Consider the following 25,617-nt stretch of genomic DNA (forward strand, 5'->3'; position numbering starts at 1 on the left):
TTTTATAATGGGAGGTTCTATCTTGAGGGTCGGGGGTGATGAGGAAGTTGGAGGAAAACCTAGACAGTAATAGCATTTCAACACAATCCTACTAAACACGAGAAAATTGGATTTTGGTAACATGAACAATGGCTGTTATTTCCAGATGCTTAAAAAGTGGTTTCCAGGACATATGACAGTTTTGACTAAGTTTCTCACAGAAATAGCAACTAAAAGAAAAGAGGAAAGAAACAAAGTAGAGATTAACAGGATAATTTCTTGGGAGAACTAATGTATCAAATAGTATCAGCTTTCTAGTAAATGACTGTTTAAAGGTCAGATGGTTTTATAATTGATCAAAACAAGGACTGTGGATATGATATGTTTCATGCATGTCCGGATGTGTCTCTATCTAGACCTCCGTATACCCAGCTGGGTTACTGAAAGAGGATACTGAAAGAATTGACTTTTTTAAGCATGTGTTTTCCACCCTTTGACTTGAAGAAAAATGTGTTACTCATGTGCTTTAACAAATAGTGACTGACTAGCTATAACATCAAGCGTTTGGGGCGGGAATAGTCTTTTACTCAGAGTTACAATTTAATATTCACAAGTGGTCAGTGAAGGACCAGCTACTCCATCTCAGTAAGGAATAATGATACAATCATGCCACTTTAAGGTGTCACTGGATATTCAGATTCTCTGGACAATCACCTAGTCCAAAGCACGAGAGAAAGCAAGAAGCTCCGTAAATAGCAATTTGGCAAATAATTTTGCCTTGAAATCACACTGCAAGCATGGTTTCTAATAAACATTCTGGCCTAAAAGAGTTACAGAATATTAAAGTACAAAACTGTAAGGCTAATGTCCACTTAATTCTTTTTTGAGGTCCCAATATCATATGTCCTTTTTCAAATTACTCACCCATTAGACACTTTTTACAAATAAAACACATCTCACGCCTCTGCTACCTACCCCCCTCGTACACAGTGGCCCATCTAAAATCTGTGTTGCTTTACCAGTATTGTAATTGTGTTCAATTCTGAGCAATGCCAAAGCAATAGAATTCATGGAAAGAGAAATCACTTATAGTTACTACCTTCACAAACCTTTGCTCTAGGTTTGTCTTCTCACTGATTTTTCTCACTTCCATTTCAGCACGTGCATTCTGTGCATTTTACCTTTGCTAACAGTACACTTCGGGAGTTTGCTCTAATATTTGGAGGTGTTCCCTACAGATACATTCTTTGCACATTCCGTGCATAAAAGATTTGATTGTTCATATTATGTGTTATATTTTTTGGTCTTATTACTCTGGCCTGCACAGGCATTTAGTCGAACCCATGAAGAGAATACAGACAGCTGACTGGATGAAGAAGACGTTGTGGAAAAAAACTCCCATTGTTTAGATTTCTGTCAGAGGATATAAGAATACTTAATTTCTTTTATCTCTAGGGCTTTCATTATCATTTAAATTTCATTTTACATTAATTGATCAGGGATTAGTAAAGCCATTATGCAGAAATTAGAATAAGACAAGCCAGATGGAATGAATAATTCATGAAGTCCAATTACATTTTATTTCTGGTGTACTTTCAAACTTGCGTCTGACTTCTGTGCTATTTTGATGTGACAGTATTCACTGGAAATCAAGAGTGCCATTTTAATTTAGTGTATCCCTCTGGAGTGGAAGCATTTGTATGCAATGGGGGTGTGCTAATACATTCACCCAAAACACCAATTTCAGGGCTGCTGGAAATACTGTGTGATCTAGAAAATGTGGTTCATCTTCTGTGAAGGTTCAGGGATTTCTCCATGGAGCCACACCAGTCCACCTGAGAAGGCAGAGAAACTAAGGGTCTTAGAACCGCAAGATTTTTAACCTCCCAGAAGAGCTACAAATCCCTCCAAAGCATGTTCTCCTTCCCGCCGCGAAGGAACCATTAAAAAGTATGAATCTGGCCCAGAGTCGGCCTGGAAGCCGACTTGCAGCTACAGACAAAGGCCACGAGGTGGCAGGCGTTGCCTTCCGTGCGAAAGGTCCGGGGCGGCCCGGGCCTGCCTGGGCTTCCAGAGCATTCCGGCGGGTCTGAGCCCCGCGGGCGGACGGCCGTGGGGTCCCGGCACGGCGCGACTCGGGGAGCGTACCCTAGCGAGGATTCCGAGCTCCGGGGCGGCCGCGTCCACCTGCATGGACGGTCTCGTCCGCCTGTGTCTGAAACCGCCTCCCCCGCAGGTCCCGGGCCCCAGCCCCTAGGAGTCCCCCCCCTTCCCACCCAGCCCGCCCCCCCCCCCCCCCCGAGCCGCCCCCCGGTATTTATTTATGCCACTGGACAGTTCTAGTCACATTAAAGCTGCGGTTCACCTTTTCGAGGACTTTCATCTCGGGCAGTTTTATGACACTTTGTGAATGTGCAAAGTTTTTAATTAGGCTCGCTAGACAGCCCGAGGCAGCGGCAGCGCCACCGAGTCTTCACGCTCTCTCTGCTTTACAGCACAACAAGCCGCTCTACTCCTTTGAAGACAATGCAGACTATGTGTACGATGTCATGTGGTCCCCCGTGCATCCCGCGCTCTTTGCCTGCGTGGACGGGATGGGGCGCCTGGACCTCTGGAACCTCAACAATGACACCGAGGTGAGCGGCGGCGCAGGCGCCCGGGCGGGAGGGCTGGGAGGAGGGCGCCGCCGGCCTCTCTCCGTCTCCCCCTCTCTCCGTGCGGCACGGCCTTTTTTGGACTGACCCTCCAATTGCAGCTGGGCTGCCGACCCCCACTCTCGACTGCTCTGAAGGGAATTGGCAGATGCACCGGCCCCCAATCATTTCATCTCCCTTCATCCGCAACCCGTGGCAGATCCTGGACGATTAATTGACGACCCTTCTTTGCAAAGAGCTAAATGATGTGTGTTCCTGCCTTTCCCTATGGGAAAGGACACACAGGCATATTTCAGAGCGGTGTTGAAATAACTCTATTGGCAAGCACTTGGAAAAGTCAGCTTTTGTGGACGCTGACTTGAGACTGAGTTTTTAAAAAGGGTTATTTGTCAGTGTTTGCTATTCGCACACTTTGTTTTAAATCCATAAGAGAATTCTGTTGACTGTTTATGTTTAGATCTATCTTCCATTTGATTTTTACAAGGTTAATAATCCTTGTCTAAAATATTGAACTTACAGGCAGACTTTCACAGTAGTTTGTAACTCTGAACATGTCCGTTAAACTTAGTGTTTAAAAAAAAAAAGTGGGATTTCAACGTGTCACATTTAGAGTACTTCCCAAGTGAGAAGTGGCCCATTTTTTTTTCAAAAGGGAATTAACGGTAAGGAGATAATTCGTTTTAAAAATTATGCTATATATATTTATGTTTTAAAAAATCATGCCATGTGCATTTTCCCCTTTTCCCACACCCTTAAAATTACTGAGGTGCTAATTCAGCTACTTGGGGTTTTTTTGTGGTGTCCTTTTTTTTTTTTAACATGAATATTAAATGTCCTTCAATTTACTAAAATAAAATGGTCTCTTCATCACTTCCTGGCTTCTGATTCAGGGCAGCTCTCCATAAATAAGAAGGGACAGGTAAGGGAGTAAGTACAGCAAACTACATGTCAAGTGGAGAACAAGAGAAAGGTCTTTTGAAGTGTTTTGAGCAGGAAGCAGCTCAGCCTTTTTAATTAGGAAGCCTACAGCTGGAGGATATGAGGAGGAGGCTCCCCTAGTATTTTTTGTGGGAGCGGACAGGGAAATATCCCTCAGGTGTTACTATTGAGCCGTTGTATCTCGCAAAATTACATACACCTTTGGCCACTGCCAAATGGTTATCTTTTGAAAATATTTCAATTTAAGTCTGTGTTTTCTTTTGGCTACAAGAACTATGTGACAAAGGCAAGAGTTACATAATGAAGCATCTTTGAAAATGATCAAAAGTCATGAATACATGCGATGCCCATCATTTGGATGTTGGAATGTTCATAACATTATTGCTTTTCATAGAAAGATGCATTATTATTCGACATTGTGATGGTTTCCCAAAGTCTTTCATCACTGTTGATTAAAAGCATATTGTTTCTACCTGCTGGAATAAACTCGTTCACTTAAAGCAACCAAAAAACACACGTTTTCCAGGTTGGCTTAGGAGGCCCCCCTCCCCCCATATCAGAAATCAGATCCAGTAGAAGTGATGTTTAGGTGATACCCCACTATGTTGCAGCGGGGTGAATGTTCTGCACGCTCCTTAATACTTCCTATGTAACTGGTTTTGTTTTGTTTTTAGTCTGCTTTTTAGGTAAAATGAAATCAATGTGTCAACACTGCCAAATGTAATTTTTCCCTTCTCTTTCTCTAGATATCAAGGCACAACCACATTAAGAGTTTTATAGCTAAACATTTTTTTTAAATCATTACGGGGCATGCAAATTGCTTAGTTTTGTGGTAAACATAATTCTGCTTTCAGAATAACAGTAGATATATCGAATCTGATTCAAATCCAGTAATGAACTGAACCCTTTTTTAAACTCTCAGATCATTTTTGCCTTCGATCAAATTGAACAAGATTTTTCAAACACTTGTCAGATTAGGATTTCGATTTGTGTAAAAAAGAAAGAGAAAGAACCTGAATTCCCAGTGTGATTCGTCGCTGTTGTTGAAATGACCGTATCTTTAGACCAAGTTATCCCAGTTGCTCCTATGCAAAGATAGTTCATATTCACCTACCTCAATATCATTGACCTCCATACTATGTAGTAATTTATGCTGTATATATCCTTGTTTTTGCAATTAGAATGATTGAGCCTTAAAAAAATACGAAAATAACTGTGAAACCAAAGTACAGAAGTTAGAGAGACTCAATATATGCATTGTTTTCACTAAAGATTCATCAACTTTTGAAAGGTCATTATCGATCAAACTAATAAAATATACTTTATCATTTCCTTTGGCATTTGCTAATTTTCTAGCACATATTATAGGTTGTGATAGTCATTTTTTTTACCATTTATAATATTTGAAAAGGTATTTTTAAATGGTTAAAATATTAATTGTCCCAGTTTGCTATACTACTTAATTCTCAATAAATAAGATTCTTTAAAATGTATTAGGCATAATTTAAAATGTATCAGAAATCAGTTTGAGTGATTAGCTTTTTAACATACTCATATTAAGAGTTAACATTTTTATTCAATCTTTGAGATTATTCACTGATAAAATCTGATATCGAACAGAGTTAGGTAAAGTATGATCCTGCACAATCTCCCTAAATTATGGTGTTAAAAACTAAGTCTGAAAACTGTGTAGCTGAATCTCTGATTTGTTTTCTGAGTAGCACACTAATAATAAAGCATATTGACAGAATTATGGCCCATCTAAATTCACATTGTTTTAGCCTTTGAAAGGTTTGGTTAAAAATTCAAGCTCCAGCCTGCAGAGCAGGTACCTTTATTGTCAAAATTGTGTATTTTTTTAAAAAAGATAAATGAGTTGGGGACTTTTGTTTTACATTTTTGCTCACAGCTGATATACAGTGATTTAAGCCGGTAAAAGAATTTTTATTGATTTCAAGATTAAGTTTAAACATAGATTCTTACATATGATGGAGTTTTTATTGCTATTTTAAAGATAGATATTGGGTCAATAATCTCCCATAAACAGATGGTTTCAGTTCCCTGACTTGCAGAATGCCAGGAGAGCTAAGGCACATCCATGTCGGGTTCCCATCCTGAAACGACCTGTCTAGTAGACCCAGGTCTTCAACAGTGGCGTGAGATGGTCTCTAGGACCCGCTTCTCACTGTATTTTTTTTTTCTTTTTGTTTCGAGATTTACTCTTTCCTTTTTTAATGGTCTCTTGTCATTTCCTAGTCAGCATTCTTGTAGAAGGCTCAGAGATCTGATCTTCCCATCAGTTATAAACCTCCAAACCTAAAGACCAGAGTTTACACCACTGTGGATAGAAGAGGGGGAGACCCACAAACATCTTTTCCCAACACGAGGGTTCTTGTAACAAATTCTGCAGGTTCCATTTCAGCGCCTCTGGGTCATTTTAATAGTAAGTATGATAGTGATTCCCCACATTGGCAGATTGCAGTGTTGACTGAAGGAGACGGGAGGAGACTTCTTCTACAAACAGGTGTTGCAGTCCCTCAGGACATCACCTTAGGGGCATTTCCAAAGTTAGAGAGTGCTTCACCCACCCTGCTACTGACAGGAAAGGGGAAAACAGGAAGAAAAAAAAAAAAAAGAAAGGAGAATTCGAGCTTTTGAAGTTTTGCCACCTGCATTTTTTCTTCTTCTGATCATCCCCTCCCCGATGAGGTTTTGAGGGATCAATACATATTTTTTCCCTGAAGACACACACTAATATGACCTTTATTCCAACATAAATCCCCCTTCCTGCCTTTTATAGTATCTTTAATCTTGGTAAATCCTGAAATCTCTCTCTCCATCGATCCATAAATCATGACCCGATCGAGAAGTATCACATTCAGGTGCTGTGTTTGTATGTTGGATGGACACCCTGCATAATCCGGAGAAGTATTTGTCACTCACTGCCCATTGACTGTGGAAAAAGACTCTCCTGCTTTTCTTTTTTTGTTAAAGTGTCTCCTCTCTATCCCTTAATTCAGTGGAGCATATGATTTAAGAACAATGAATCCTTTTACCCCTGCACAAGGGATGTATATTACTTCATGCACGTGAAGGCAGCTGTGACTCACCAGTTAAACGTATCATTGTGAATTTGTATATCTAAATTCATATTCAGAGATTCTTTGTTGCTGTTGTAATTCCTTTGACAGGTTCCAACAGCAAGTGTGGCCATTGAGGGGGCTTCTGCCCTAAACCGTGTGCGTTGGGCTCAAGCTGGCAAAGAAGTTGCCGTTGGAGACTCAGAAGGCCGGATTTGGATCTACGACGTTGGAGAGGTACCTGTATTTTTTGGTTTGTGGGTTTGGGTGTTTTTGGTTGTGTGTGTTTTTGTTTTTTGGGTTTTTCTTTTCTTTCTTTCTTTCTTTTCTTTTTTTTTTTTTTTTTACTTGTATGTCTAGTTTAAAGACCTAGTGAAATTATCGACAAGACCTGTGGGCCAGAAGAGCCTGCTTGAGTGCGTTTGCAAATTGCCATTGACTTCAGTGGGAGTTTGCTAAGACCTCCTTAGGGCCTAATTTGGTCTTCTGTCTCCACACACAGGACACTTTAGTTAATGATCCAGGCTCTTTCAGAGTGCTGTCGAATTCCCAGCTATCCTGTGAGGAAGCATGGCACTTCCTACCAATTTTATGAGAATGAAATGAGTTTGTCACATTCATTATGCTAGCATTGGATTGGGAACTTGTTGAACAAACAAGTCAGGTTTTCATTATGTTCAGTTAAAATGTATACTATTACTCTTCAGTTAAAATGTAGCCAATTAAAGAGGCTGAGGTTGTGCTCCCTTCAGCAGCGCATATACTAAAGTGGCTGAGGAGAATCAGAAATTGGTACCATTTTCATGATATCTGAAGTTATTACATGGAATATATAGCTCCAGTATATCTTATTACATGATAAATGAAGTATTCCTAAATATCATGGCACATATGAAAGGGGAAAAAATCTGTATTTTTCATTTCAGATAAATCTCTTTAAATTTTTATACTATTTTTAATATTACATTACCAATCAATTGTACTTAAACGTATCTGTTTATTTTTACTAAATCGGAAAGTGTTGACAAAAACCTTCATCTGCAATGAGGTTAAAGAATTTTTTCCTTAAAGACAAAATATTGAACTTTCAAGCAAAACAAAACAAGAGCGCTGTGTAATGCTATTCTGGTGTAATATGAATCTAGAATTTGCATTCCAGGGAGGAAATATACCACATTTGTATGTAGAACACCCTGGATGTAGGCAGTACTCTGTGCCTGCCTGGTGGAGGGACTTAGCTGATCTCACCGAGAAGGGTTCTGTATGGTTTCCTCGGTTGGCATTCTGTAAATTTGGCCGTCCCAGATGGTTTGTTCTACACTGGAACCTTTGATGATATATTATATACTTCTGTATGGTGGAGTCGATTATGTTGAAACAAACTAGGTGGTGGTGGTGTTGTTGTTGCTCTTAATTCAGCCAGAAAGAGAAACTGAAGGACTTTATAGATGGGAGGTTTCTATTTGGGGATGTACAACCCTAAGAAAAATACGGGAAAATCTCTGTTTTCCTGCATGTTATCTAGTTCATTAGACACCCCCTTAACTACTCCTGATGCCACAAACTGAGTCATCCCGACAGCAACAAAGACTCGGTTAATATTCATCCCCAGTGGTGAAGATGCAAATGGTCTGGTGACTACTGACGTAGTTTGGAGTCTTTGGGAAACAGAATACCCTCTGAATCAAAAATATTGCCTATGGTTTTACAGCAATATTTTCTTCAAAGATTATTCTTTATAGTCAATGCATCTTTTTCATTGTCTCCATCAAGATAAACCTAAGCAACAACAAAAACAAATACTCCTCATTAAGTTCATTTACTAAAAAATTAAAAAGCTAGTGAAGAGGAATTTTAAAAAAAAAACAAGGTTTCTTTTTTTTCTTTCTCTCTTTCTTTTGTTTATAACAAGTGTAACTGTGGGAGAGAAATAGATGTGGAGACATGCTCAGAGATGAAATGGCAGAAAAATAGATGAAATTTAAACTCTTTTCTCCACCTCCCTTTCTTATTATACATAATGTCCCTTAACTCTCTTAAGATCATATGCAGCATTAACTGTTTTGTCCAAGAGGGATGAAAAGTAGAATAGTTTAACAATCTGGTTTATTTCCAGAAAGGCCTTTTGAAAGCCTGTATGTTGATCACAGGTATTATATATATATATATAAAACACCCTGGATGTAGGCAGTACTCTGTGCTCTGTTACATATAGATAACAAATATATATATATGTTATACCATATGAGAAAACAGGATATGATATATACACAGAATTTTCTGTAACAAAGTGATTTTATAGCCTGTGGGCAGGATTACTTGAATATGACTCATATTTTAGGAGGATACATGATTTTGCAGAAGTTGTCTTGGCTGACACATGGCTGCTACAACTTCTCTCTAGGTTGCTATCCTCATTCCTAAATTGTGAAGTGTTGTTATGCTCATATTTCTACTATTGTAGTGGCAGGTCAGCCTGGTTTTCATTTTTGTATTATTGCTCTTACTTTTCTAAGTGATATGACAGACTATAGAAATGTCTGTAGCTATAGGCCAGTCTTGTCTATTGTCTGGAGTCTAGACAGGCTATAGAAAAATCTCTGTGCCACATAATAGGCCAAACAATTTGTAGGGTTGTTTATCCCTACAAATTCACTACCCGGCCAAAAAAGGATATACTATTTTATTGAGAGTAGGTAATATTATATAATCTTCTAGCCCTTCCCTGAATGGCCGAAAAATCAGGATAGGCTTGTACATTTAACAGTTCTTTCTGTATGGTTTCGTCATAAACAAAGCCATCTATAGCTCAGAAAAACTCAGACTTAACAAGATAATTTTGTCTTAACTATAGTTTTTTTTTTTTTCTTTCCCTAAGTACTTTTGTAAGGTATTTACAAATTTAGTTCGTATTTATTTCTGGGGAAAGGTAAAGGGGAGAGGCTCTTTCCTCTTTGCTCATCTATACAACCTACTCTAAATCTCTCATGGCGAACTCCGTATAGAGTCTCCATGTACATAAAGGGAAGTGGAGCTTAGCTGAAGCCCGCTTCTCAGAGATGGTAGCTCCCTTCGTGGGCAAGTGCCGCCGTTCTTGTAATGCCTGCTGTCTCGTTTGCCAGCCTAGGACAGACAGAGCGCAGCTGTACTTAGAGGAGAAGGGCGCCCTCTAAACAGTGCCTCCTCAGCCTTCCGAACCACCTGAGCTGCAGCAAGCCAGACAGACTGCCTTCACGGCAAGCTGGCCCCATTTAGAGTTTGAGGTCAAATCTAAGACTGGTGCATGGCTGACGAGAGGGAAGGGGTTTGAGCAGGAAGTGATTTAAAAAGGAGAAAATATAGAAGAAGAGAGAAAAGATGGCCTTGAGGATCAAATTGCCAGGAGACTGTGCTACCATTATCTGTATTCAGAATCGGTCCTCTGGTCCCCATTAAAACTGAACCCCTCACCAGGGTCATGCTGGCCTTTGGATGGAAAATCTTGCTTTATGGAACCCTCTAGGAAAGAAGATGAAACAGTTTTAAATAAGCCTAATACCACAATCTGTACAAGAAAGTAAATGGCAGTTTTTAGAGTACGCTTTGTTGATCCATTTTCTCTGAGACCGCAGTACACTGAAGAGGTGTCTGTCTGTGGGAAGAGACCTCACATTCATTTGTCCCTGGTTGATTTGAGGAGAGAGGAGGGGGCAGCAGGTTCTCTGTCACCAGGGTCCTATTCCCGGAGCGAGGCTGGCTTCATGCTTGTGTCAGCTGGGCGATCCCACAGGCCCGGGGCGTAGAGGATCCCTGAGCTTCCTTTATTGCTTGGCCGTCACTGTCTCGCAACTGGGAAGAACTTTTTCAACAAGGCACCCCATATTTTCATTTTGCTACTTGCGAGACACGTAGCCAGTCTCGCCACAAGAGTATTGCTCTTAATCCCACTCATGATGCAAATCAGAAATGAGAAATGATGGCCTTGACCTAGACCATTAGGAAAAAGGAGAAATCTTTAGAAATGTGGTCATATGTAGGACATGCTGTGTGATCTTCTTCTTCTCTTTGTCTTGAGACTATCTAAAAATGTTGAAAGTGTGGGGCGCCTAGGTGGCTCCGTCGGTTAAGCACCAGACTCTTGATTTCAGCTCAGGTCATGAACTCAGGGTCATGAGATCGAGCCCCGTGTCTGGCTCCACGCTGGGCATGGAGGCTGCTTAAGATTCTCTCTCTCTCCCTCTCCCTCTGCCCTTCCCCACCTCCCTCTCTAAAAGGAAGGAAGGAAGGGAGGGAGGGGAAAAGAAGGAAGTATGGCAAAAAAAAAGGTTGAATCGGAAGAGCAATGGCTGTAGATTATAAACATCATGAGGCCCATAGAAATAGAGCTGAAACCATACTGGATATTCTCATTCACCTCCCCATACCCTTGTTTTGATCATATCGTAAGTTTAACCAAAGGTATAGTAGAGTTTTGGGAAAGATCTCTATGATGCCTACTACAGTTGGAGTGGAGAGGGATAGCCTTTCTCGGTCACTCAGTTGCCACACCATCATCGAGAACTCCCTGATAAGAGACTTCTGTGACTGCCTGTGGAAAGGTCCCCACTCAAGTCCAGGTAGACATGCTTCCTGTGAGACCTGGCACTCAACCAGGAGAACACTGCAGAAAGGGACTCTAGTGTCACAGGTCGTTAACAGTCGTCTGCCTCATCTCCTGTCCCAGCTGAGGCTGCAGCTGCTGCAGGGAGTCCCAGCACAGTGCCCCCATGATCATGCCCTCCTCTATTATGTACATTTATCCGCCATGACTTTTAAGATGATGGCAGAGAGCAGTGGCCTGAATCCAGATTTACTGATGCAATTTATTCTGAACTTCTGAAGGGGTAAACAGAGGGTTGTGTATGAGCTCACTGAAATCACCAGATTGAGTATGTCCATCCCCCACCCCCAACCCCTTTTTTCCTTTTTGTTGCACTTAAATGGCAAAGGCATGAGTCATATCTTGGGGCCTATGACTAATGAGGTAAAATATAAAACAGCAGTGTTTCCAGGTAGGCCACATGATGCTTTGTTTATATAGCACACATTTTTGGTTGTTTGATTTCAGCATTGTATCTGGAAAATATACCGTACACATTTATTTTCACAGATAGGGGTCTATTTTCTTTGTGAAGCAGGTGCTTAACTTCCATTAGCATAAATGGAAGTTATGTGAATTCAATGAAAGAGAAGACCCCTTTTATTATTTGGCTATAATTTTTATTCTGTTTGTGTATCTTAAAAGTTATTAAAATAGACAGTGGTTGTACGAACCATTTAAATTTTCTAAGATGTAAAGTTAAAGATGAAGCTAACTCTTGAATAAGTTTTGAGGATCTTTCTCTTCACACTGTGGGATGCAGTCTGTTTGCTGTGGAGCTGTACGATCCTGTTCAATTAACTGAAACATGGATAAGATAACAAGTCCTAAGTTAACCACAAATATAACCCGAAAACGGTGAGTGTATGCTGCTTCAGAATGCACTCGTAGAGAGTGGTTAATCATTGTTGGATTTTTTAAATGATGTGTGAACACACATATTGTAAAGAATTAAAAATAAGAATTACTCACCGCCATGGCCTTACTTTACTGAATAGCAAGCTTTTCTATATATATATGGAGCTGATTTTACTAGCACATGGGCCAGTGAGTATAGAATTATTCACGTGTCCTGATGATTGATAGTCAGCCGATCTACCTGTCTGTCTTGCAGATGTGTTTTATAGAAAGCCCATTGCTATTGTTAATGCTTCAGTGCTGTCACAGAGATGGGCTGTCATAAATATCCCCTAACAACTATGTTTGCTGCTTATCTGAATTAGTTAGAATGCTGTTTGCAGCTCCAGTTTTGAAAGAAGCAGTTTATCCTCCACCTCCTGTTATTTCTTTTTCCATTAACCTCTTCCAGGGAAGATTTTGTTTTCAGTTGTGATAAATACACATAAGTTTCAAATCCCTGATTATATTTCTACAGTAGTCAAATGATAAAATTCCAAAATCATTTTCAGCATACAGCAGAACTTGGAAAAGAAAATGGCAACTTAAAAATGACTTGGGGAGATGAATAAATCTGAGCGCCCTTAGCTTTATTGGTTTGGTGTCCCACTCGCTAATTGCCTAAGAAAGCATGCATTCATCTTGACAGGGTAACCCTCAACTGTGGCGGCATTTCAGATCACGTGGCACATATGACTGCTTGGGGGCTAAGAGAAGAGCAGTCATTTTATTACAGATTTCAATAAATACAGTAAAGTTGACATTTGTTACCATATTAAAAGGGTCTTGAAAAATTCTTGAAAGGAAAAATGCAGGTGAATACAAGAGATCACACGTACCTGCTAAAAAGGTGAAGCGTGATTTAAATGTTCACCTGAGTGTATTTTAGAGCTGAAATGAAAAATTAGGATGACAGTTTATTTGGGATCCCAACGGGAAAAATGGCCTATGGTGATACACTTCAGAATGGTGGTCCAGGTGTAATGTACAAGGACTCTTAAAAAGTGCCTCCAACAGTTTTCTTAGGCAGCTAGCAGACGGATAGAAGAAAGCGATTTGATGAGCCATCTCTCCTGTACTTTAAAGAGCAGTTCAATATAGAAGAATCTGATAAACTGGAAGTGCTGGGAGTTCAAAAGAATTTGAGTGACACAAAATAAATACAACACGTTTTTGGTTTTTAAGTGGATTACACTTAGGCAATAATCGTTTGCCTTGTGGAACTCCTTCATGTTTGCAGTAGGACAGGAACTGCATCCATTTTCCAGGAGAAGTCTGTGCCGTGAATATAAGTCATCCCCCCCTCCATGGGGAAGGGGTGTGCAGAACACAAAATGCGAAGTTACACTGAGATTTGGGGGTTAATTCAAATGAGAGTCCCTTAATGAAAAAGAACTGGATGTGACATCAGTTCACTTAATTGTTGTGCTTTAGGAAGGCCATCAGCCCCCGCCAAGGAGGAACCTGAAAGCATGGCCAAGCTGCGGCAGCGTCCAGAAGGGAGAGCAGGGGCTGGACTCAGCTTCCCCAAGTCCAGTTAGAATCACCCCAAACACTGGTGTTTAAGTGAGTGTGGCCACAAATTGCTCGATTCTTGAAGGTCTTTGCAAGTCCTGGCTTTATTCTTCAGTGGATAAACAATATTATTTCCTTTAGCGGATGCCAAACACTTCTTGGAAAAGAAAAGACTTTGGCATAAATTACTCTGTGGTGCCAAACACCAGATAAAAACTGCAAATCCAAATACCTAGTTCTGTCGACAATATCTAGATATTTGATGACATTGAAACAAAGCATTGGGATTTTCAATGGGACTTTTCAGTTTTTACCTGAATTTTTATTGCCATCGCCACACCACTGTGCAGTGGAGTCAAAAAGCACAAAGGCGTATGTGTATGCGCAGATTTGGGGTGCTAATATAATTACCTAAAATAAGCTACTTTGAAGTAATATATTAACCCATTTCCTTGTCATAATAAATTACATGTATTTGAAATAAAATAATTCAGTTAAAATGTATGATTGTAATTTTAGTATTAACTTGATGTCTTTTAGGAAAAGTGCTTAATTTAAAAAAGAAAGAAAAAGCACTATTAATTCCAATTAATGTTCTAATTACTCATCTTATAGTGAATGTAGTAGCAGTGGCTTTCAGTTTGATAATTATATATGTAAAAGATCATAATTAAGCTAATTATTATATAAATAGTGTGCTTATTCAGGTACATTAGTTTATAAAAATGAATTTATAGGATTAATATCTTTTCAAACCACTTTTTTTTCTGGATTGATAAGAAAAATACTTCTGACTTTTATGCATTACGGAGAAGTTGATTCAATGAAAAGAAAACCCTAATATCTAATTTTATAAAAACCAAATTAATGTGTGCATAGTAATTTGCAATATTCAATGAAATTCATATATTCCCATTTTGGTGATAAATGGCCTATGAATATAAACCTTCTGAAACAAGTACCAGTTTGTATAATTAATCATCTTTATGATTCTTCTGTGATTTCAAACTGTCATCTTCAATAGCAGTTTGGATTTTGAAGCAGTCATTAATTATAGTGTTAAAAATTTTTTATGGCTGACAAAATTGTGTTTAGTTTTAGAATTTCAAAACTGCTAAATTTTATCTTGAAAAATTACTGCTTAGAACAGTAGCCTCAAATCACAGCTTAGACCAGCCGAGCATGAAGCTGCTCCAGTCATCGGTGAGGCTGGATTAACACTGGCCTGTATGGAAATGGAGAGTTGTTTGTTTCTTACAGGCATATGTGTGCTACTCTTGGTGTACCTAAAAGATGATATGAAATCAAGTATCTGCTTATGCGTGCTTATGTGTAAATATTTATATGCTACATAGGTTGGACTTGCAAAGTGAGCAAGTGAATGAATCATTCTATCCTAATTTCAAAGAAGGTTTGCATGAATTTCTGAGAATGTCAGCTATCAGAACATCTTCTACATTTTAAAGCATGAATTATTTATCATTTAGGAAATATCAAAGCTTAACCTTGTTGAAGAAATTTTGCACTCTTACTTTTTTAGGATGGCAGATAAAACGTATCAGTGGTCCATTCCCTAAGATCTTTCTCTTCGTGGCCAGACAATAGTTTCACAACATTTAGGTGAAGTATTTTATTTTTATTTATCTTAGCATTAAGGACCCATAGGTAAAAAGTGAACATCTTCTAGTCGCCTAAAAACCAGCCATCCTTTTGATTTAGAAAAAAAATTTCCTTTTTTTTTTTTTTTTTTTTTTAGTTTGGCAGCCCTCCTTAGGTTAATCACATTCCTCCGTAAGGTTTTTCTAATGTTTAGAGTGCCACGTCCACAGAAACATTGAAAAAGTAGATACTTAGCGAATGTCAATTTGAACAGGATAACCTGGCCCAGCCCAGTGCCCGGCACAGAAAAGGCACTCTATCAGTATTTGGGGGAATGAGTGTCTCATATGGGAAAGTTGAAGGTTAAGGGAAAGCTGAATCTTGTGAAGCATTCACAGTGTAGCCTCCAAGTTGGCTACAGATTGATGGACAGGAAAAAATAATCCATTTAAGTATATTTGCACAGAGAGGGATATATAGAAAATATATTTGGAAAAAGAAGGCTCATCCTTCTTCTCCGCTCCCTATCCCAGTCCCTCACCCCTCCTGTGCTTTTAAAAGTGAGCAATTGGCCACTAGTGTAATGAAAGCCTAACAGTTGATTCAAATAGTTGTCAAACCACTGGAAAAATGCTTTCTTTTCATTGTGCTTTTTTTGGACACTATAGATATGGTAAATCATGAACTACATTATAAAAATACCTCTTTTATGCCCAAACATTCAGTAGGAGGGAATGACATTTCTTTTATTACCTTGGTAAATGTTTTTAAGGTGTTTAGCAATAAGCTTTCTTTTTGTCAAAACTGCTTAGATGCAGTGGTTGCTAGGAATTTACTAGAAAACCTACAGTTAATAATATCAGGAGGGGAACGGATATAGGTTTGGTCAGCTAAGACGACAGAGCAGCTTGAGCAGCAAGCAGATGCTTTGTCGTTCCCCTGTCATTTTCTTGATCTGTTATGGAAAAAGAGTGGTAATTGAAGTTTACAAAGTTTATTTTCCATTATTGCCCATCAGCCAATGTTTTTAGCACTTTTTCTAGCTTTTGGGCAGAGGAATAGATCGGCCCAAATAATAGAAAAAAAAAAATAACGCTTAAGAGATTTCTCAAGAAAAAAGGATGATGAGATTTTAATACAAATGTGAACAAGGTCATCGGTAGGCCTTAGTAAATTAATTCTTTCTTTTTTAGCTGTGGTTCTTTTTTCCCTCTGCAGGTAGAAACTCCAGAATTTTGTTGTGCTTCCTATAATGCTGATTTTTAACATGAGGAACACTTTTTTAAAAGACAGTATTTAAAATAAATTATTTCCTTCGATGGTTGCTGGCTATTGAAATTGATATAGACCTACCTTTTTAGTATTTACTTTTGATTTTATGTCTTACCTTTATTTCTTTCCTTAATTGGGTGGTAATGGATTTTTTTTTTTAAAGTGGTGTTCTAACAAACATGCTATAAAAGTCAACCACTCAGTTAAAGATACTAGGAAGAGAACTTTGGCAGAGAGATCTCAAGCCTCACGGGTGGATAAGGGGTCCCTTAGATAGGATTTTATGATAAAGTAGGTTCTTTCTTATCCAAAAATAGTCGGATCTCATCAGACTACTATAGTAGTTTGCATGCCGCTAAATTTCACAGAAATTTTATCCTACTGACTGGGAATGGCAGATGCTACAGAATGGGGACTAATGTAACTTCTACCCTCAGGCCTTCCCTAAAAGTGCTGTAAATGCTAAGTTACCACACAGCGTATCTTTTTGTGGTAGAACACTGCAGTGCACTGACCCTCTGTATACTGCACTCTGGCTTGGAATTTTGGTCCGTGGTTTCATCCATTGTTACCAGTGATGCTAGACTCCCCCACGAGTTAAATACAGTGGAGCTTGTATTTATGTGAAGCGAGTAAGCTTGCTTGTCCCAGCGGCTGTTTCATTGCTTATTACCTCCCACTTTGCTTCCATCTGTGTGTGTGGCAGAGGGAATTGTCCGAAGAAATACCGGCTTCCTCTGAACACAAATGTGTATTTGTATACTAGTAAGTCCACGGTGTCCTGAATTGGGGTGCCATTAATAATTGCACTTTCAAAAAAACCTTTTAGGGCTTACAGGGGTTTAGCAGTCGTTCTGTGGAAACCCGCATTCACTTCCGCGGTTTCTGTAAATGCATTAACAACGACAACAAACATCAATGCGTATTAAAGTGAAAAGGTAATTTGTAAGATATCTTTTTCATAGAAAACTTTAATTTTTAGGTGAATACAGGAGGTAAGCTGTCCTGTATGTGTTCAGCATCAATGGGTAACGTAATTGTCCCAGACTTCTTTCTTAATGACTCCGTTTAATTAAAAGATTACAAAGATGCTGATGAAACACACATCCCTGGAATACTTATCCTGAAACCTGGAGTCCCATCCATTTTAATTTGTTTGCCATGCTTAATGTATCGGAGAAACCAAACTGAAATCACGGAATAGTTTTCTATGTTAATTGTCCAAGATTTTTTTTTTTTAATTAACCTACTTTTATATAAGCAATGCCTGAGACAGATATTTTTACCATAAAAAATTCAGCTTTGGGCTGGTAGGAGTTACTGCAGCTTTTTAAAATCAAATGCTAGGTACTATAAACCCTTTAAAATTACTAACAAATGAGGGAGGCTTGACTGGGGACTGTTCAAAATTGTTAGCCATGTACTTATAAAAAGGGACACATGAGTGATATTTGTGTATTAAACCCTGGTTATAAAAAGTCATTTGATTTTTATAACAGCATGTTCAGCGGTTACAAAGCCTTAGGACCTTGAGCTAAAAATGTAGAATCTCACTGTAGAAAGTGCCCTACCAAGGAAACAGGGAATGCTGTACTGGCAAAAGATAAATACGCATGCATCTGTAGACATATACGTGTAGGCCTATATTTATAAGGAATAATTATACTTTAAATTTGTTTTAAATGAGCAATAAAAAGTCCTCTGACAGAATTTTTCTTGGGATCTGAAAGAACCCTTTCCCCATACCCAGCTCATGAAATTTGGCTAGTATTAGAAGTATGACTACTTAGGAAATTATTTGGGTGGGTTTTCAAGAAGTCAAATGTAACAAAAATAAGGAATATTTCTAAAAATGCAGCTCTATATAGGTGAAAAGGAGAAAATGGGAAGAAAGAAAAGGAAGAAGCCAAAATAACAAAAATAATGGAGGAGAAGGGAATAAGCATTAAGGAAAAATAAAAAACATCATTTCCACAGGGTTTATAATGTGCCAGGCACTCTGCTGATAAGCCCATTATATATTTTTTTTTGGGGGGGGGCGTCTTATTTACTATATACAGCAATCCTAGGGGATGGGTCTTAAAATTGCTTTCTCACAAATGGAGAAATTAAGATCAGAGACGTTAAAACATCAATTTCATAAGCACACACAGCAAGTAAGTGCGGAGTAGGGAAAAGAAACTGCCATCTGGCTGATATGGGAGCTGGAAAAAGTTAACCCTGGCTCCATTCTCAAAACTTAGTCATTCTGCAATCTCTGTCTCCCTTTAAGTGCACGAGAAGCGCAGGCCAGCCACGCGGCAGTTAGGCCAACTAGTTATTTGGGGAACGGGCTGGGGCAGGATCCAGAGGCCGCCCTCCCTTCCATTCAGGCAGGGAGGGGGCAGGTCCATGCAGCCTCAAGTAGAGAGGAGGGAACTAAAATGATCCATTTTCATAAATTTTTCCACAACTTCTGCACTTTTGCTTTTTATTTTTGACCTCTTACCTCCCAAGAATCCTAGAAGATTAAATGCAATCTTTAGAATCTTTTAGCAGGTGATTCAAAGCACATTACCTGCCAGCCATTCTGCTGTGGTGAAATGCTGGCATTTCATGAAGGGCGAGGCTCCTGGGCGCCCCACACTAACACTGGGGGCTTATGTGCTCTTGAGCTAGTCCTCAAACTCCCCGTTCTTCTCCCTGTTAAAAGAGGTCTGTGCCTTGTTCCTGAATGTCCTCACATGGTAAACATCAGAATTAATTTTTTTAAGAAAAACAGAACCACAAAAATGCTATCGAATTGATGTGTGTGCCACTTACAGAGATCATTTTTAGGAACATGTTCAATCTGAGTGACACTTTAAAGAAAAAGAATGCATGACTATTCCATGATGAACTCATAGTATTTTCTTCCCTTAGATTACCTTTCTCATCCTCTTCACATCTCTTTTGATAAATGGGTCAGACGCCATCATCCCCATTTTACAATTGAGGCAATGAGAGGTTAAGTGCCCGACCGTTGCCAGTAACCAAGATGAGAACGGGACTTAAGTCTCCTGTCCAAATCTGAGCTTCATTTTACCTCCTCCTTAGGGCCAAATTGCTACCTCAGAAACTACCTTTGTCCTTAGTTCCCTTGGCTGTAAAAATAGGGTCATATCATTTCTGTAATAGGCCATCACTCTTAGAACTAAGATTGTATTATCTCGGGAATTAGAGCCCTGAGTGCTTGTGGCATAAAAATGCTTTATACACTTAGCAAAAAATTATAACTTTTCTAATGGGGGGGTGGGTTTGAACTGGCTTGTTGATGATCTGAATCATCCCTGACCTAGGATGTGGACTTTGGCAGATGAATCTGAAGGTAGAAAATGTTTCCAGATCCATTCTGATTCAGTACAATACTGGACAAGTTTTAGAAGTCCTTCTTTATGGCATTCCCTTGCTATCACTATGGGCTATTTCCTTCACAGTGCTTCTATTTTTTAATCAATGGAAATTACTCATCACGATTAAAAACTTGTGTGATTATTTTTCCTATCGTGAAATGGAAATTGTTGGAAAATTATTCTGAACTACTTTGCTCTACATTTAGCCTTTAATGCCTTGGTAGAAACGTAAGGAGATGCTGAAGCCGTGTCATTAACGTGTCATTTGCTTCCCTGTTACTTGCCTGACACACAACCCACACCGAGAAGTGTTGCACTTGTCGCTTTAAGAAGATCAGTTTTAGGCTATTCATGTTTGGAATGTCGGTGAAGTTAAAAAAAAAAAAAAAATGAATACCTATGACAGTATTCACACATTTTGGCCTAAGAAAACATCATTTTTGCCTGTTTTTCAATGGTTACCGTATGCCAAAATTATTCACTGCTGTCTCTTTAATCCCTCGCACAGGGCCAGGCATATAGTGGGTACTCAGTCCCTGCCAAATGAATACATTGGTGTGCTAGTAAGAGGAACGCAAGAGCAGTCTTATTCTTTAACTAAGAAACACGGACAAAGAATTTTCCTACTTCATGATTAAGGTATTATTGGATTAGAAGTCTCCTAAAGAAAGTCTCAGATGAATTTGTGCTCATAAGCCTCCTTTCCAGCCATTTCCAATCAGAGAAAAACAGGTGAGAAAAGTCAGGAGTGCCAAGGATAAGAAGGACGGTTCTGCCCAAATGGATGCTATGTACAGCCGCAGATGTAAAATGAAAGGAGTGGTCTTCTGGTTCGTTAGGACGCCTGTTTGATCTTACCTACAAGTAATACAGATGCCAAAAATTACTACTTTGGGTGTGGAAACTGCCTGTGAATACACATTCACACATTCAAGCTAAGATTATACTTAAAGTGCTTCCTGATGGTGATACTTAATTCTAAAAATGGGGCAGTGTGCAGTCCACCTTCTAAATCTAACGTTACAATCATCTTGGGTTATTTTTATAGCCAACTAAATGAGAAAGTGTAATAGGATGAGGTAGGTAAATTTAAGTTTCTAGAAGCAATTGTGTTTTCATTGTGTTCTACCCTGGAATGTTTTTTGTTGTGGTTTTGTTTGTGAACCAAAGCAAACTAACATTTCTGTGAAGTTTATGGTATTCTAGAGAGGAAAATACTTGGTAGAATGTTTTTTTAACTTCTAATATTTCCAACCTAAATGAAACTTTCACAGATCAAAAAGAGTACAAGACATGTTAGAATACTAGGAGCTCTTTTGTGAGAGTACGGACAGGTGTTGGTATTATAGTACTGTTATTCCCATCCCCATGGAAAAGGTCAAGTGTAGTTCCACTCTAGGGTACTTTTGTTTCTTCATTAGAAACATTTAAATTTAACAGAATTCATTTTTGAAAAGTTGGATGTACAACTTAAATGTCATAAATGGTACTCACTTCTCTCTCCAACTGTATCTGGGCACACATTCGAACCTTAACGTTTCTTCATCTTTATTAGTATCATTTCTTAACAGTCTTGCCATTACTACTGCATGAAACTCTGTAAAACATATTTATCTGTTTTCTTGTTTGAGTATATAGTTCCTATATGTTGCTATCAATAAAACATTACCAATGGAATCATATGCCAATTTAAACTTACACCACTTCAGGTGCGCCTGGGTGGCTCATTCGGTTAGGGTTAGCGTTCGGCTCGGGTCATGATCTCAGGGTCCTGGGATCGAGCCCCGCACTGAGCTCCCTGCTCTGCGGGGAGCCTGCTTCTCCCTCTCCCTCTGCCTGCTGTTCTGCCTGCTTGTGTGCGCGCTCTCTCTCACTCTGTCAAATAAATAAAATCTTTAAAAATAAATTTAAAAAAATAACCTTATACCACTTCAACAATAATGCAGTGTTATGTTTAGGAGCCAAACTTCTAGAGTACTATACTGTATCCCATATTGTGTAATGTATTATTAGGAAGGCCTGCTTTTTCCCAGGACTTCAAGTTCTGTGAAATTATGAGGTGCTTTAGTTATAGCTTGATTCTCACCTCATATGAGAAAAAGTTATAATCATGTTATCATGGTTGGCTTTGTGTCTCCCTAGGCTTTAGTGTTGTGGTTCTTTTTGGAAGGACTTGAGTCAGGAGTTGGAGAAGAGAAAAGAAATAGTGGACCTGTTCTTTCATTTAAATATGATACCAACCCTTTGCTGCTTGTGCTTTTTGTTAGCTCTTTTGTAGCATTTATTTTGGAGACCTCGTTTCCCCGGTGCAGTATTTTCTAAAATTGAAAGGAAAAATGAAGAATGGTAGAACCTAGGAAAAGAGCTCAAAGTAGGGAAAATGGACTGAGCGAAGGGGTAACTGTCATTCAATCCTATTGTGAACTTACGTCATTGCCTAAGGGGAAATTTGGATTCATTTCAATAACTAGGGAAGTAGTTAACCATTCAAAAACTCATTCATGTGACCAAATGAGAATTCTTATTGGTACTGCATTTCTCAAAATAAGTAGGCCTGACTCCCCCACCTGTAGATCATTTCCAGAATTGTATTACTGAAACGTTTAAACCTTAGTACTTAGAACACTGATGGCAGGATAGACGTCGTCGACTGATGATGCCGTTCTCCAAGAAGCTGTCTTAGACATTATCTGAGAATATCATCCCCTGTAGTAAAAATTTAAAGTTCTAATCATTTGGCTCTATACAAAGTGGGTAATTTTTCAGCTGTAAAAGTGGTCACAAAGCTTAGCTTTACTTGCTTCCTCTTTATTTTCAAAAATGTATATTGAGATGAATGTTATTAATGTTTATAGAATCGGTGCAGCACTAGGTACCTGTCGATGGGTTACCCCATCTTCTAGGGCAATCCTCCAAGAAAATCACTGTACAGTCTCAATCAATTTTATTCTCTATAAAAGCCATTCAGACTTCTAGTTGAGCCTGCTTCTCATCTTCAAATAATTCTCTTTTCCATTCCAAGCATTTGCATGGTTATCTTTAAGCAATTTATTTTTGGATGCTTTGTAAAGAAATTCCTGTCCTTTAAATCAGCTAACAAAATTCATACATGTAATTTGTATCGGGTGGGGTTAATTTTCTCCTCATTGAATTGTGCATAGAAGAAGATAGTATTTGGGAAATTTTATAGCCCCCCCCCCCCTTTTTGGTGGATCAGTATCGCATACTGGCTAGGGATGCAGATCCTGGAGCTTGAGGACACTGGCATTGGTATTTGCTAGCTGTGCAATCCGAGTCAGATGATGTAATCTTTCTGTGCCCTGATTTCTTCTTCCGTAAGGTGGAAATACTAGTATTACCCTACATAGATAGGGTTGTTGTGAGGAATGAGTTAATATATGCAAAGGACTTAGAACAGAACTCTTGGTAAGATCTTGCTGAAAAAGCCAAATCATTATTTCATAGTACGATTTCTTTGTATATGTAAACTAGACTTTTGCCATGCATATTAGCGCATTAGCCACACTTTTAAAAAAGGACCAGTAGCCTGGACTTAAAAAGGCAATACCAGAGTTATTTCAAAATCCTAGTCAATTGTGCAGTTTTTATTTGCTGTGTTCACTTTAAGTCTGGTCTCCTTAGGATGAATTTTCATTACTGAAAGTGCTTTAACTGGCTACTGTCACGGTATAGTTTACATGAGTTTTTTAAAGTTTTATAAATTCCACGAGTGATTTTTCTTCTGCGAGTGACATTACTCTCAGTTTAAGAGTGGCACTTCCGGGCTGACTCAGGGAAGAAGATCTGGTCTCTTTCATATTCCAAGAAAAACGGGAGAAGCTGTCAGGCGGGCTTCAAGGCTTTCTGGCCCGTGAGACACTTGCTCACCAGTTTCCGTTGATCTGCTTCGTAGCTTGCGGTGCCCCACAATGACGAGTGGACCCGCTTTGCCAGGACCCTCGTGGAGATTCGCGCTAACAGAGCTGACAGTGAGGAGGAAGGCACCGTCGAGTTATCTGCCTAGTGGAAACGAACCACCCGACCCCAGCCCCGACCTTCGCCTTCTAGAACTCGGCTCTGCCGTCGTCGATCCCACTTGCATTCAGCGTCCATTCAGCATCAGTGTTGCGTGACCTTTTGGGTGTCCTATTGTGCCGGCTTTGCTCCAAGTATTCCAGATGTATCCCACCCCGCTTTCCACTGACCTGCCATTCACCAGAGCCTTTCTATCTTTGTATTTCTGTCTCAGAAATTGGGGGGGTGGGGTGTAGGCTTTACGGGTTTAGTTGTTGCCTTTTAACTACTTAGTAGCTGTATTTAATAGCTGGAAACCTCTGGTTAAATTTGTTCTTACATGCACTTCTGGCATAGTCCTATTAAATCCATCTGAAGCCAGATATGATTAGGTGCAGATGTGTGCTTCATGATATGGTACAGGGCCAAAGACTTGAGATGTGGTGTTTTACATGGTGACTCACATTATGGATGGATTTACTAGAAGAACATTGCTGCTCCTTATTCATTGTGGTGTGCTGCATGGAACATATTTATTTGAAAGCATTAAAATAAACGATCCTAGAGCATGTGCATAATGAGAGGACTGTATTGTCTCTCTGCTGCTGTTGAGGTTACATTAAGTTCCAAATAACAATTACAGTATGCCGGTTCCACTGAGGACAAGAAATCTTTAGAGGTTTGTTGCAGTGAGCGGAATGAATTTTAATGCCTATTACTTCTAGGTACTTTAACAATATTTCAAATGTAGTTGACCATTGATACTTGTCATTCAAGCTGACACAGTCCAACAAAAATCTGTGGTTCCTGAATATGACACCAGTATTGCCAATAAAATGTTCCAAACCAGGTCTGCACCAGCGTGGATAAATCCTTTGCTTGGGGAAAGCCTGACTGGAATTTCGCTATGACAAGAGGGTGGGGGAGATACGTTAAGGCCATGTTAAAGATTGATAATGAACTTACAGGCAGCCAGCCTGGCTGGACTTTTAAACCAAGACTCTGGTTTTATTTTTACGAGGGAACGTGTGTGGTTTTTTGGAAAGCTTTCCCTTATCTCCTTCACCAGAGCCACTCCTGCCCAAAGACGGTCTCAAATGTTGGAGTAAGGAAAATAGGTTAAGGTGAACAGATACCAAATGTTCTGCACATTTCTTCAAATTTTTAAAAAATTTACACCAGAAAATTGTTTATTGCTATGGGACTAGGCAATACGTCTATAAAGAATTTTAATAGAAAATTTTCTAAAAAGTCATTTCATGCCTCGACAGAATACAAATAAATAGTGGTTGAGTCATGAAAAACCTCTGAAGACAGACTTTCAGCTTTTCAGGAAGAGAATCTCCATGGTGCTTTGGTGGTAGGGACTCCTTTGACTGTGAGATTTCTTTTAAAAATAATGGCATGCTTTTGCTCTAAGTGCCCTATGGTATATAGACACTGAAATTCTTTGAAGGCAGGAATTAAATTTTTGAAGATAAAATATGAGGGTCTTAAATAGGTTTAAAAGCAATCCAATAAAAGTACCAGGGGGAAAACAGTTTCTCAGGCTTACACTAAAGGCCCACGAATAAATCAGTAACCCATGAGTCGCTGTTACAGACCAAACGCTCAGTGATGCCACGAGCGAAGGCCGAATGGTGAGAAGGCCAGAGCCTCCTGCAGTCAGCACAGGAAAC

At 39.3% G+C, this 25,617-nt stretch overlaps 1 protein-coding gene across 6 annotated transcripts in view; it reads left to right on the forward strand.

Moving 5' to 3' along the window:
• DYNC1I1 (dynein cytoplasmic 1 intermediate chain 1) overlaps positions 1 to 24,787 on the forward strand; it is a 308,167-nt gene extending 283,380 nt beyond the window's left edge. For all 6 annotated transcript variants that reach the window (XM_078059283.1, XM_078059279.1, XM_078059284.1 and 3 more), the window contains 3 exons: positions 2,475 to 2,615; positions 6,764 to 6,889; positions 23,838 to 24,787. In XM_078059283.1, the coding sequence (XP_077915409.1) occupies positions 2,475 to 2,615; positions 6,764 to 6,889; positions 23,838 to 23,948 (378 nt within the window). In that variant the 3' untranslated portion in view covers positions 23,949 to 24,787. The remainder of the gene's footprint in view (positions 1 to 2,474; positions 2,616 to 6,763; positions 6,890 to 23,837) is intronic.
• Positions 24,788 to 25,617: the final 830 nt, after the last annotated feature.

The sequence above is a fragment of the Halichoerus grypus genome, chromosome 12 (assembly GCF_964656455.1).
Source record: "Halichoerus grypus chromosome 12, mHalGry1.hap1.1, whole genome shotgun sequence".
Classification (NCBI taxonomy): domain Eukaryota; kingdom Metazoa; phylum Chordata; class Mammalia; order Carnivora; family Phocidae; genus Halichoerus; species Halichoerus grypus.